The sequence below is a fragment of the Carettochelys insculpta genome, chromosome 1 (genome assembly GCF_033958435.1).
Source record: "Carettochelys insculpta isolate YL-2023 chromosome 1, ASM3395843v1, whole genome shotgun sequence".
In the NCBI taxonomy this organism is placed as follows: Eukaryota; Metazoa; Chordata; order Testudines; family Carettochelyidae; genus Carettochelys; species Carettochelys insculpta.
Genome location: NC_134137.1, coordinates 66962156 through 66975481, shown reverse-complemented (window position 1 = coordinate 66975481; position 13326 = coordinate 66962156). Strand labels below are relative to the sequence as shown.

The 13326-nt window shown below is 41.7% G+C and overlaps 1 protein-coding gene across 2 annotated transcripts in view; it reads right to left on the bottom strand.

The window, feature by feature from the left end:
• The window catches only part of EPSTI1 (epithelial stromal interaction 1), a 100320-nt gene that overhangs the window by 34807 nt on the left and 52187 nt on the right, over nt 1–13326 (bottom strand). For both annotated transcript variants that reach the window (XM_074988373.1, XM_074988372.1), the window contains exon 6: nt 3230–3303. In XM_074988373.1, the coding sequence (XP_074844474.1) occupies nt 3230–3303 (74 nt within the window). The remainder of the gene's footprint in view (nt 1–3229; nt 3304–13326) is intronic.

The window sequence follows — 13326 nt, the reverse complement described above, 5'->3', positions numbered from 1 at the left end:
GACCTCATCAGGAATACATTGGTGTCCTAAAAAAAAAAAAAAAAGCCAAGAACAGAACACCACTGGTCATCACCTACAGCCCCCAACTCAGACCACTGCAACACATTATTAAAGACCTACAACCTATCCTTAATCAGGATGTCACACTCCAGAAGGCCCTAGGTGACAGGCTTGTTCTCTCCTACAAACAACCTCCCAACCTTATGATGATTCTAACTAACAGCCACAGTCTATACCGCAGGAACACCAGTCCTGGGACCTTTCCTTGCAACAAAGCCCGCTGCCAGCTTTGTCCAAATATCTATTCTGGGGATACCATCACTGGACTTAACCAGGTTAGTCACAGAATCATGGGCACTTTCTCCTGTTCGTCAACAAACATCATTTATGCCATCATGTGCCAACAATGCCCAGATGCTTTGTATATTCGAGAGACTTCAACTCTCTTAGACAGAGAGTTAATGGACACAAAGCAGACATAAAAACACTCCTGATCCACAAACTGGTCAGCCAGCATTTTCATGGAGTGAGCCATTCTGTTAATGACTTAAGAGTTTGTGTCTTACTGAAGAGGAATTTTCACACTCCTTTGGAAAGAGAGGCTGCTAAACTCTCTTTTATATTCAAATTTGACACATTAACACATGGTTTGAACTGGGATGTGAGTTTTCTGGGTCATTATAGGGGCTCTTCTGCAAAGTTGGCTTAATTTAATTGTTGACTCTCTCCCCACCCCCCGCCCCTCTATTCTCTGATTTGCTGACCTTGATAATTTTTTTTCTGATTTGTCAACCTTGGATTACTATTTTTGGTTCTCTATGCCTTAAATATTGAGTCTGTTCCGGTATGGCTATGTTCTGAAGAAGTGGGTCTGTCCCACGAAAGCTCACCTAATAAATTGTTTTGCTGGTCTTTGAAGTGCTACTTCACTGCTTTTTTGTTTTGGTTGGTCTCCTAGCTCTAAGGAACAGGAGTTAAAAACCTCACACAGGTGCAGAGAAGAGGTACTAAAAAAGCTGAAGAACTGAAACTTAATTTATGAGAGGAGACTCAGAGCTTGGTTTGTTTAGCCAAACCAGAAGAACGCTGAGGTGGAAATAAGGCTGCTCTCTATAAATATATATTGGAGAGAACACTGCTGTCCCTCCCTGGTATTTAAGTTAAAGCACCACTGTGAATATAAGAACAAAATGTACATAAACTGGTCACCAGCAATTTTAGAAACCTTCTCATAATATCAAGCCTAACCATCCAGGAGTGAAGCTCTGGAACAGCCTCCCAAGTGGGGCAAGTGGGGGTGCAAAACCAAACCAGTGTGGTTTCAAGACTGATCTGGATAAAAATGTATGGAGGGGCATGTCTACAACCATTTGTGGCCCACAGGCACCTACCAGTAGCAATACGCAATGACTATGCAATGCCTTATTAGCATAATGGCAGCCACCCGCTCTTCAAAAGTGCTGCTTTCGAAATGCACGCCGCGCGTGTAGCTGGGGGCCTTTCGAAATGACCCCAATTGCAAAAGCCCCTTCTTCTCAAAGCCAAATGGGAAGAAGGGGCTTTCAAAATCAGTCGGTTGTTTCAAAAGGCCCCCGGCTACACGGGTGGCGTGTGTTTCGAACGTGGCACTTTTGAAGGGCGCGTGGCCGACATTATGCTAATGAGGTATTGCGCATACATGGTAGCACCTCATGAGCATCTACCGAAGTGCCACATGACCACAGCCCCTCCAAAAGGAGTGGCTGGTGTGGCCACAGCCTACATGCCGAAAGCACAGAATCGAATACATGTTACAGTTACATGCAGTCTCTGCTGAAACAAAGCTTGACGGTGTCTGAAAGTACGGTGTAACTGAAGTTAAAAAACTTAGTTACTTCAGTTTGTTAGGTAAACAGCTGAAAGGACTCAAGTACATCTGAGCCAGCAGGACCAACACACTTAGCTGTACTTTTCAATGTACAGCAAAGGCCTAATTAAGGCTCTTGCAGTACACAGTGAGTTTTATGCCCAAGTCAGGGCAAACAGGCATTCTGCCTGTAACTGACAAGAGCTGACATACCGCATCCAGGACTGCTGGAGAGAACAATGCATTTTAGAAGCCTTTGCTTTATTCATAGCAAAAGCAGTGCTTTTTTTGTGCTGACATTGAGTACTGGTACCTCAGCAGTCCCAGCCATTGGATTGGCTGGGTGTGGGAGTCGGGGAGCTAGCTGAGTACCAGCACTGAGTAAAAGGGTGATAAACTTCCACTGGACGGCAGATTCCAGGATCTGAGAGACTATGTGGCCATACTTCTTTTACCCTTCTTTCATAAAGCAGTACTTAAAGGAAATGCCAACTTTGTTGTGGTTTATACCCCACCCTAGAGTTTTTTCTATGGGAGTGTGCTATCTCAGCCTGCACCAGAATCCAAAATATATTCATACAAGTCTAGTTACTATTTATGAAAACCTTTACACCAAAGTATGAACATTTAAAAAACAAGTCCATCAGCTGCCCCCGAAGGTGAAATTTTTTTGCTTCTCTCAAAAAAATTTGCTTCATTCCTGCATAAAGAATAACTGGAATTTGTTCATTCTTTTAGACACTAATCAGCTTTGGGTTGCTACCAAGCTTGAGAAATGCCTGACAAATAGACATTCAGAGAGTTGTAATAGAGGGTTCAGAGTGAGTTTTAACTTGCAAGCATTTTCCCTGTTGCACTGCTATGCTAGTATATTTTCCATTTAGCGATGCATTTTTAAAAACATCCATCACGATGGCATGGTGGTACTCTTGATAGATTTTATTCATGGAAACAATTAGGTTACACATTCTCTTCTACCCAACTACTTTTTTGTCTTGGATTATTTGTCTGAACACACACACACACACACACACACACACACACACACCCACCCACCCACCCCCATGTTAGCAGAAGTAAATACAAAAGCCATTCTGCAACAGTTCAAATCAGTGGAAATTCTGGAGACTATAGATTATATATAGAATCTATATCAGGAGTATATTTTAAGAAAAAAGACATATCCTAACCACTGAAGCCTGAATACGTGATGGGCAGAGGGTCAGCTTCAGAGAAACAGCTTGGAGCCACAAGGCCAGATACCATTTGCTGGAAGAATTACTTCATCTGCTTCTCATCTGCAATCTGTATTTACCATCTATGCCTATAAAGGGACTGTAACCTCTTTCAGGTTTAAGTAGTTGGATTTAAAATTGTACTTACAAATAGCGATCTTCACAAAACAGGTCCCTCCTCTGCTTTTCTTGTTGCCTTCTTTTTTCTTCCAGTTTTTCAGCCTGCAAATTTGAAGACATTGAGAATTAACGGTGATACGAATGATTCCACTACTTACATATGCTGTAAAAGCCAATTAGATTTCATACCCAGCATACCACTGCCTACAAACACAGGTAAAGAGCTTTAAAGAGGCTTCAGCCTAGACCATTCTCTTAAGAAGAGACTAATAGTCATGGACAATGGGTGAAGTCACTGCTTGGGGAGGCAAGTTTCCCAGCCTGTGGCACCCATCCATACTCCACTGCTGTGCCTACAACGCCCTGCCCCCGCCTCACACCCTGCCCACTGTTTTCCTCTTCTCTGATCACCCATTCTAGCTAAATCCTTGAACCCAAATCTAGCAAATGACATTGAGGTCGGAATGCATTCTTCTAAAACATCTTTCTAAAGAAAATGGAGCACATTTTCCACCGCACGCCAGATTGTGAAGATTGGGCATGCAGAAGTTACTTGATTAGAAGCACTAAACCCAGGAATGAAAAAAAAAAGTCAGTCAGTTTTTTCCAATATACCCTGAAGTTTGTCAGAGATTTTGTCCTGCTGAATACAACATTAAGGATTATGGAATACATGATGCAGCCCTTTTCTATTTTACATTTTCTTCATTAGTATTTCGAAGCTGATTTTAAGTTCTCAACACACTGTTAAGCTTCCATAATTATTCTAGATTACTACCTAGACTGAAAACAAAGACATAACCTTAAATTAACCAGTTGGAGCAGTTTAGTGTGTTCATAACAAAGTTCATTGTTTATTGAAAAAAGGGAAGATTCATTTAGGTCATGGCCACACTTTTGGAAGGCTACGGTAATGTGGCACTTCAGAATATGCTAATGAAACACTTCCATGAATATGCAGTGCCTCATTATCATAATGGCAGCCTTGCGCACTTTGAAACTGACAGTTTAGCTGAGGGCCTTTCAAAACAACTCCCCCTGACTTCAAAAGCCCCTTCTTCCCAAAACCAGATGGAAAGACGGGGCTCTCAGAATCAGGGTGGTCATTTCAAAAGGCTCCTGGCCACACGGACACAGGCCATTTCGAAACCAGCAGTTCCAAAGTGCGTGCAGCTGCTATTATGCTAATGAGGCACTGCATATTTATGATAGTGCCTCATTAGCATATTCTGAAGTGTCACATTACCATACCCTTCCGAAAGGAGGGGCTAATGTGGTCACCGCCTTACTGAGTGATTTTCATAAGACATTTAACTATATGTTTGTTAAAATATGTTCCCAAAGATTTTAGGAACAGAGGATTTTATATTTTAAAGCCTACTGAGCTCAGTAGAGATTTCACTTACACTAGTTCAAATATTTAGAAGTAAAAGAGAAACTCATTTGTCCAGCTGGTTCAAGAAAAGGAATACTGTTCCTTTAAGGGCATGAGAGTAGAGTAAGAATTGATAGAAAGGTCAGGAACTTTGGAAGCAGATATTTATCCTCTAGTAATTAAAATGCATATTGCATATAAGGGTGGTCTTTTGAAGAATTTATTTTAAAAGGTGTATGTCTGAAGATTTAAACATTTAAGTCTATAGCTAAATACTCAGATTGTGCATCTATATGTATATGTATGGAATTTTTAGAGATGTGATTTTATAATCCTCAGCCACAACCTAATCAAATATTTAAAGAAATTTTAAACTAAGATTCTGCATAAATAGTAATTCACACCTGTTTTTGTCAGTAATTAGAGTTGGCGCTTGTCTGTTAAATAGTTTCATTGCTTCAAAAATGGTTCTTCCACAGGTTCAACGTTATGGTAATAGGTCTGGTAAGCTGGAAGACTTTTCACTTTTAAGTTCACAGATATACTTTTGGGGAAAGACACACCAGTCTCCAAGCTGCGGGAGCCTTCAGAAAGGGTCAAAATAGGGCTAGAAAGAGGGGAAAAGGTTGAGCACTAAAACCGATGGGAGGCAGTGCCTCCATTTGTCTCTTATATCCACCACCCTACCAATAGCCAAATATCTCTTGGCAGCAGGGTCAAAAGACTAAATTTAATTTTGAATATAAAAGTTTAAAATAATAGATTATATTTTTCTCCTGGTTGGTGAGAGAGTGAAGCCAGTACCAGAAACCCAGTTATGCTCCTAACTCTTTAGCCACTAAATCAAGTTGCCACTAAAATAAATTAATTGGAGTACCTTTCCCTGAGGATGCTTTGACAAAGTGCTCCATGCTTTGGAATTACACAGCTGGGAAACAGAGGCAGAAACTGAAGTGTCACAGAGAAAGTATGTAACTTGCACCCTGAGTCTAGTTCCCAATCCACGAGAGTAGACGCCTTATTATAGCAGTCAATAACCCAAGGAATTCTCAGCTGACAGATGCAGCTAGATTCTACATACAGAAGAATCAACAGGACAGAAGATTTCTATCCCTCAATGAGGTATTTGTGCCATACCTGGCCCTATAACAAGGTTGACGAATGCCAGAGGAAAGCTATTGCCAGAGCTGCTTCAACACCTCCTTCTACAGAGTGACCATCGGTGAGACTGCTGGCTTCCATGAATGCTTCTTGAAAAGGACACTGGCACTTCACAGAATCATAGAACACTAGGACTAGAAGGGACCTCGAGAACCCATCGAGTACAGACCCCTGCCCCAATGGCAGGACCAAGTATTATCAAAACCATCCCTGATAGGCATCTATCTAACCTGTTCTTAAATATCTCCAGCGATGGAGATTCCACAACCTCCCTTGGCAATTTATTCCAGTGTTTGACCAACCTGACAGTTAGGAACTTTTTCCTAATGTCCAACCTAAACCTCCCTTGCTGCAGTTTAAGCCCATTGCCTCTTGTTCTATCCTCAGAGGCCAAGAAGAACAAGTTTTCTCCTTCCTCCTTATGACTCCCTTTTAGATACCTGAAAACCGCTGTAATGTCTCCCCTCAATCTCCTCTTTTCCAAACTAAACAAGTCCAATTCTTTCAACCTTTTTTCATAGGTCACATTCTCTAGACCTTTAATCATTCTTGTCGCTCTTTTCTGGACCCTCTCTAGTTTCTCCATATCTTTTTTGAACTGCGGTGCCCAAAACTGGACACGATACTCCAGCTGAGGCCTAACCAGCGCAGAGTAGAGTGGAAGAATGACTTCTCGTGTCTTGTTCACAACACACCTGTTAATGCATCCCAGGATCACATTTGCTTTTTTTGCAACAGCATCACGCTGTTGACTCATATTTAGCTTGTGGTCCACTATAATCCCTAGATCCCTGTCTGCTGTAGTCGTTCCTAGACAGTCTCTCCCCATTCTGTATGCGTGAAACTGATCGTTCCTTCCCAAGTGGAGCACTTTGCATTTGTCCTTATTAAACTTCATCCTGTTTACCTCAGACCATTTCTCCAATTTATCCAGATCATTTTGAATTATGACCCTATCCTCCAAAGCAGTTGCAACCCCTCCCAGTTTGGTATCATCTGCAAACTTAATAAGCGTATTTTCTATGCCAATATCTAAATCATTGATGAAGACATTGAACAGAACCAGTCCTAACACAGACCCCTGCGGAACCCTACTTGTTATACTTGAGAACCATTAAGACCTACTCTCTGGGTACGGTTATCCAGCCAGTTATGCACCCACCTTATAGTAGCCTCATCTAAATTGTATTTGCCTAGTTTTCTGATAAGAATATCATGACAGAACGTATCAAATGCTTTACTAAAGTCTAAGTAGACCACATCTACCACTTCTCCCCTATCCACAAGGCTCGTTATCCTATCAAAGAAAGCTATCAGATTAGTTTGACAAGATTTATTCTTTACAAACCCATGCTGGCTGTTTCCTATTACCTTACCACCTTCCAAGTGCTTGCAGATGATTTCTTTAATTACCTGCTCCATTATCATTCCTGGCACTGAAGTTAAGCTGACTGGCCTGTGGTTTCCTGGGTTATTCTTATTCCCCTTTTTATAGATGGGCACTATAGTTGCCCTTTTCCAGTCTTCTGGAATCTCTCCTGCCTCCCAGGATTTTCCAAAAATGATAGAGGAGGTATCTGAGCCTTTATCTATCAGCTCCTTGAGTATTCTAGGGTGTATTTCATCAGGCCCTGGTGACTTCTAATTTTCCTAAGTGATTTTTAACTTGTTCTTTTTTTATTTCAACTTCTAACCCTACCCCTTTCCCACTAGCATTCACTTTTTTGGGCATTCCTTCATCAGACTTCTCAGTGAAGACCGAAACAAAGAAGTCATTAAGCATCTCTGCCATTTCCAAGTTCCCTATTACTGTTTCTCCCTCCTCACTGAGCAATGGCCCTTCCCTGTCCCTGGTCTTCCTCTTGTTTCTAATATATTTATAAAAAGCCTTCTTGTTTCCCATTTATGCCTGTAGCTAGTTTGAGCTCATTTTGTGCCTTAGCCTTTCTAATCTTTCTCCTGCATTCTTGTGTTGTTTGCCGATATCCATCCTTTGTAATTTTTCCTTGTTTCCATTTTTTATACAATTCCTTTTTTATTTTGAGACCATGCAAGATCTCCTGGTTAAGCCAAGGTGGTCTTTTTCCATATTTTCTATCTTTCCTACACAGCGCGATAGCTTGCTTTTGGACCCTTAATAATGTCCCTTTGAAAAACTGCCAGCTCTCAGCTGTTTTTCCCTTCAGTTTTGCTTCCCATGGGACCTTACCTACCAGCTCTCTGAGTTTACCAAAATCTGCCCTTCCTGAAATCCATTATCTCTATTTTGCTGTTTCCCGTTCTACCCTTCCTCAGGATTGTGAACTCTATGATTTCATGATCACTTTCACCCAAGCTGCCTTCCACCTTCAAGTTCTCTACCAATTCCTCCCTATTTGTTAAAATCAAATCTAAAACAGCTTCCCCCCGGTAGCTTTTTCAACCTTTTGGAATAAAAAATTGCCTCCAATACAATCCAAGAACTTACTTAATAGTCTGTGCCCCGCTGTATTAGTTTCCCAGCATATATCTGGATAGTTGAAGTCCCCCATCAGCACCAAACCTGGGGCCCTGCCTGACTTTGTTAGTTGTTTAAAAAAAGCCTCATCCACCTCTTCCACCTGGCTAGGCGGCCTGTAGTAGATGCCTAGCAGGACATCACCCTTGTTTTTTACCCCTCTTAGTCTAACCCAGAGACTCTCAACACGTGCATCTCCTATGTCCATCTCCACCTCAGTCCAAGTGTGTACATTTTTAATATATAAGGCAACACCTCCCTGCTTTCTTCCCTGTCTATCCTTCCTAAGCATTCCTAGGCATTCTTTCAAGGGGAGACACTGAGAAGATCATGTCAACAGAGCCACTGCCTCAAGAATCTAGCGGATGGTAAGATGGACTCACGGCTAACTGGCGGTGCTGGAGGACTCCCCAACACGATGGGAGAAAACCCTGGCATTGACAGGGCTCAAGAGGGTAATATTGGCTGAAAACAACCGCACGTGTCTCCCCAGACATATTTTTGTGAACACCAAAAAGCAGGACTTTGTCAGAGTGATTTTGCATGTGAAATACAAAACTGCAGGAAATATCAGACAACAACTGGTAAAGGTAGGAAAGATTCTCCAAAAACTACCACGCAGAATAGTGCTTAGACTAAAACCTGATGTACTCCCTATCGGCCACTGGATTCTGCACTTATCCTTCACCTTCACCAATTTAGCTTAAAATCCTTGCTTCAGTCACAGTGAAGGAGTGCTCTCAGTCACCATAAAAGCACTTTGCCAGTGGCGCTCTCTCTTCAAAGCGGGCCAAGACCGGAACAGCTGTGGTACTGTAGATAAACACGTTGGAGTGCATTAGGAGAGATGTGTGCAGGAAGGCTGCAAAATTCCTGGCTTCAGCAAATGCTAAAAATGAAACCTCTGCAGTACAGTTACTAGTTACCAAACTACAAAGCACACTAATACAACAAGATTTAATTTTGTATTGGCTTTCTTTATTTTAGAGAGAACTGCCATTTGTGAAGACTGCTGTTTAGGGAGAGATTCAGCAGGAACAAGTTTATGCACAGTATTCTCACTTCAGCTAATATGCACCATTACACAATCTGAAGTGGGTCTCACCCATGACAGCTCATTACCTAAGAAATTTCTTATTCTTTAAGGTGCTACAGAACTGCTTATTACATTTAACTATGCACAGCTTAGAATATATGCAGGAAATGCTAATGAAATAGCAAGCTTATACACCAGTACATGCCATACGGAGAAAACAAGCCATACTGTGTTTGATCTCAGGAAACTTGGCTCTTGTGGAAACAATTCTTTGAGCTATGGGCAGGGATGTCCTGTTTAGGATTTTACCCCTGTACCATTTAACACTGATGGCATGAGTTCAGCTTTATCTGCTTCTCCCCACCCGCCAGAAACTTTTGAAGAATTTCTATTCTAAAGACTCTACAATAAAGTTCAAGTTACCTTAAGATTCTACTAGGAGAAAGTTCTCATTCTAAAGGGCCTGTAGAACCAGCTGCTATGTGTGCTTCTGAGACTTCAGATCTGTAACACTCAGCACTGCTATTGTAGGAGTTTAAGAGGCACCAGGAACACTGCCTCTAGTCATATATTCCTTCCACTCCTAAAAATGAGGTGCACCCACATCTATGCCCATGCCACATATGAAAAATGGACATCTTCAGTAATAGCAGGTGGTTTCCACTAACTTCCCTCATCTCCTAGACAGGAAGAGGCTCATGCGGGAGAGGAAGGCCTCAAAAGGATTTAAACAGTTCAGTAGCCCTTGATTAGCAGTACTGAATATTCCATGTAGAACCTTAGAGACGCTGAGCCATGCTCCTCACTTTAGCCTGGATTACAAGTACAACGAGCAGTACTGATGATCATTCTTAGCCTAGGCTGATAGGCTCAAGACAACAAGGGGAACCCAAGTCAATTCCATAGAAAACGCTGGGAACCAACCTTAATCTATCCACCCTCCCATTCCTCCCAGCAAGTATAAGAGGGACAGCTGTGGTCCCTGTAGTCTTTCATCCATTTGTGGATTTTTTTCCATTCATGTGTGGAATAAATTTGTGCACGGGGGCATGTGCAAGTGTGCACCACCACTGGAAACAGAAAACCTAGATGCGAGAGCTCTGTTAAATAGTTGTGTGGCATTTGAACTTCTCCCATGCAGCCACACAAGTGCGCAGCTTACAGGCAACACTGGTGTACTGTTGAATAGTATTCTTCCTCCTAAAACAGGAATTAGTCTTTGTAGCTAGAGAAAGAAAGGACATTGATTGATAATCACACATAGCGGTTGTATCAAAACATGATACAATGATTTGTGATACAGCACCCTTACACAAGCACCTCTATTTTTCTGAGAATCTCAGCACCTGTAACCATCACGTCTTATTTTGTAGCTGTTTCCCAACAAACCCAAATGGCAAAGTAGCTCTCCAGCTGTGAAAGTTGCGATGCCCCCACTTGCATAGCTAGCTAGCCCCTTAACTACTTTAAATTAATAGGGACTTTGATCAAAAGAGGGTTCCTATAATACATGGGGCAGGGAGTGAGTTTAAGATTTTTCAAGCAAAGACATGCACCTAGTTGAGGTGCTGCTACTTCAGTCAGCGATTCTTCTAGCTTTCAACTGTATGAGATACCACTTTTCCCCTGCTCCTCACCAAAAAAATCTGTTCCAAGGGCCAAACACATCTGACTCAGCACGGACAACATTCAGCACAACTGGGAATCTTATTCCCTCCATTTTTAACTCTTCCCTTCCCTGCCCATTTCTTCTTCAGCTCAGAAGTGATGTGTCTGTAAGTGAGCTGAGATTGCCGGAGGACAACAGCCAAAGCAACACCCCTCTAGGGCACTGCAGTGCACCACACAACTTGTCTACAGAATGGGGTGGGTTATTCAGTTCTTAATCTGTTACAGTAAAAATTCCCACTAGTCTCTGGGTGCCTACAACTAACATCTTCAGACTCTCTGATTATTCTTAAATCTCCCTTTGATGCTTATTTACTTATTTGATTAGCAAGATTCCCCAACTTGCTTTAAAACGTGAACTTAATGCAAGGAGATAAACAAATTGCATGGTGGAGGCATTTGCTCAGATACTGCACTTTTAATGACATCACTATTGAGAATTTTACTACCTACAAGGCCTATAAATGTTTTACATTATGGGGATGCGAGTGCCAGAAAACTGTAAAAGTAGGCAAACAAAACAGCTACATCAATATTTTTTCCAGGAATAACTGTAGTTGTGGCAGACTTGAAACTTAGAGAATTGTTGCCTGTGACAACTGGAGATCTATAATGGGTTTGCTTCTCTTTTCCCTCCTCCCACATCATAAATGCTCACAGAAAAGCTTGAAAGGGGGACTTTTTGTGCACGGGTTTGTAAAGATGCACGACCGTTTTACAAGGTTGCAGGAGTAGCTCTTTAAAGCCCCAGTACTACAATTTAAGGCTGAGTGGGTAGACCTCTTTGACCTCAGGAAATTTATTCACTTCAATGGCATTCTCTGCAGGAGTATGCCTGCAAGAGTAAGTCTATATATGACTTTGGTCATGCAAACAAATGATCAAATGTCATCAATATACAAACAACTGGAGGACAACAGAGCTGTAAGGAATAGCCAGCACAGATTTGTCAAGATCTAACTGCACCTCTCATAGAGCTGGAAGGGACCTTGAGAGGTCAGGGAGCCCAGTCCCCTGCCGCTCACAGCAGGACCTACCACCATCCCTCACAGATTTTTTTTTTAAATCTATTTGTCCTAGAACCCTAAATGGCCCCCTCAAGGATTGAACTCATAACCCTGGATTTAGCAGGCCAATGTGCAAATCACTGTAGCTATCCATTTCCTGCTCTGACAAGGTTAGTAGCCTAATGCAGGGAGGGGGACCTGTAGCTGTGATAAATCTTAATTTTAAAAAGGGCTTCTGGCGTAGCCCATTATGACATTCTCATAAGCAAACTAGGGAAATGAGGATTTTTAAGCCTATGCTCTGCTCCATTATCTAAATCATTACTAAAAAGATGCAGAACTATGCCTGTGGGACACCGATAGATACACCCTCCCACTCTGACAATGAATCAGTTAATGCATCTATCGGTGCCCCACACCCATAGTTCTGGGTCTTTTCAATAATGATTTAGATAATGGAGCAGAGCATGGCTTAAAAATCCATGGCAGACAGTGGGCTAGAAGAAGTTGCAAACAGTTTGGAGGTTAAGATTAAAATTAAAAACTGCCCTTGTTAAAATCAGAGAATTGGTCTGAAATCAACAAGATTAAAATCATTAAAAGGCAAGTGCAAAGTACTACAATTAGCAAGTCAAAAAATGTAATGTACAGGTACAAAACAGGGAATGACTGGCTATACGGAAGTGCTTTAGAAGAGGATCACAAATGGCATATGAGCCAGCAATGCAATGCAGTTACAAAATATCTGAGATCTACAAGCAGGAATATCTTATGTGAACCACAGGAGAAAAAGCGTTCTGTTGTAATTGGCACTGGTGCAGCATCAGATAGAGCGGTACATCCAGTTTTGCAGGCCAAATTGAAGGGATTCCAAAAGAGAATAAAAAAAAAATTATAAAAGATTTAGACAGCCTGACCTGTGAGGAAAGGTTAAAGAAACAAGGTGTGTTTAGTCTTGAAAAGAGACGGCTAATAGAGGGAGCTGAAAAAAGCCTTCAAATATTAGTGAGGTTGGTGATACATTGTTTTCCGTGTCTGTGGAAGAAAGGATAAGCAGCAATGGACTTGCTCTGCAGCATTGGAATTTAAGTTAAATAGTGGGGGTGGGGGAACTTTTAAAAGTATAAAAGGTAGTTAAGCCCTGGAACAGGGGTTCAAGGGAGGTCAGGGAATCACCATCATTGGAGATTTTTAAAAAACAGGTGCCTGTCCAAATGTTAGGGATCACCTAGGTTTACCTGGCCTTGCCAAGTGCAGGTCGATGGACTAGACAATGTCCAGACCTTCATTTTAATTAAAGTGGTATGCTTGTAGCAGAACAATATAGACAAGAACTCCTCAGGTAACCTTAAGAGTCTACTAGTTTTGGTCTCTAGACTGA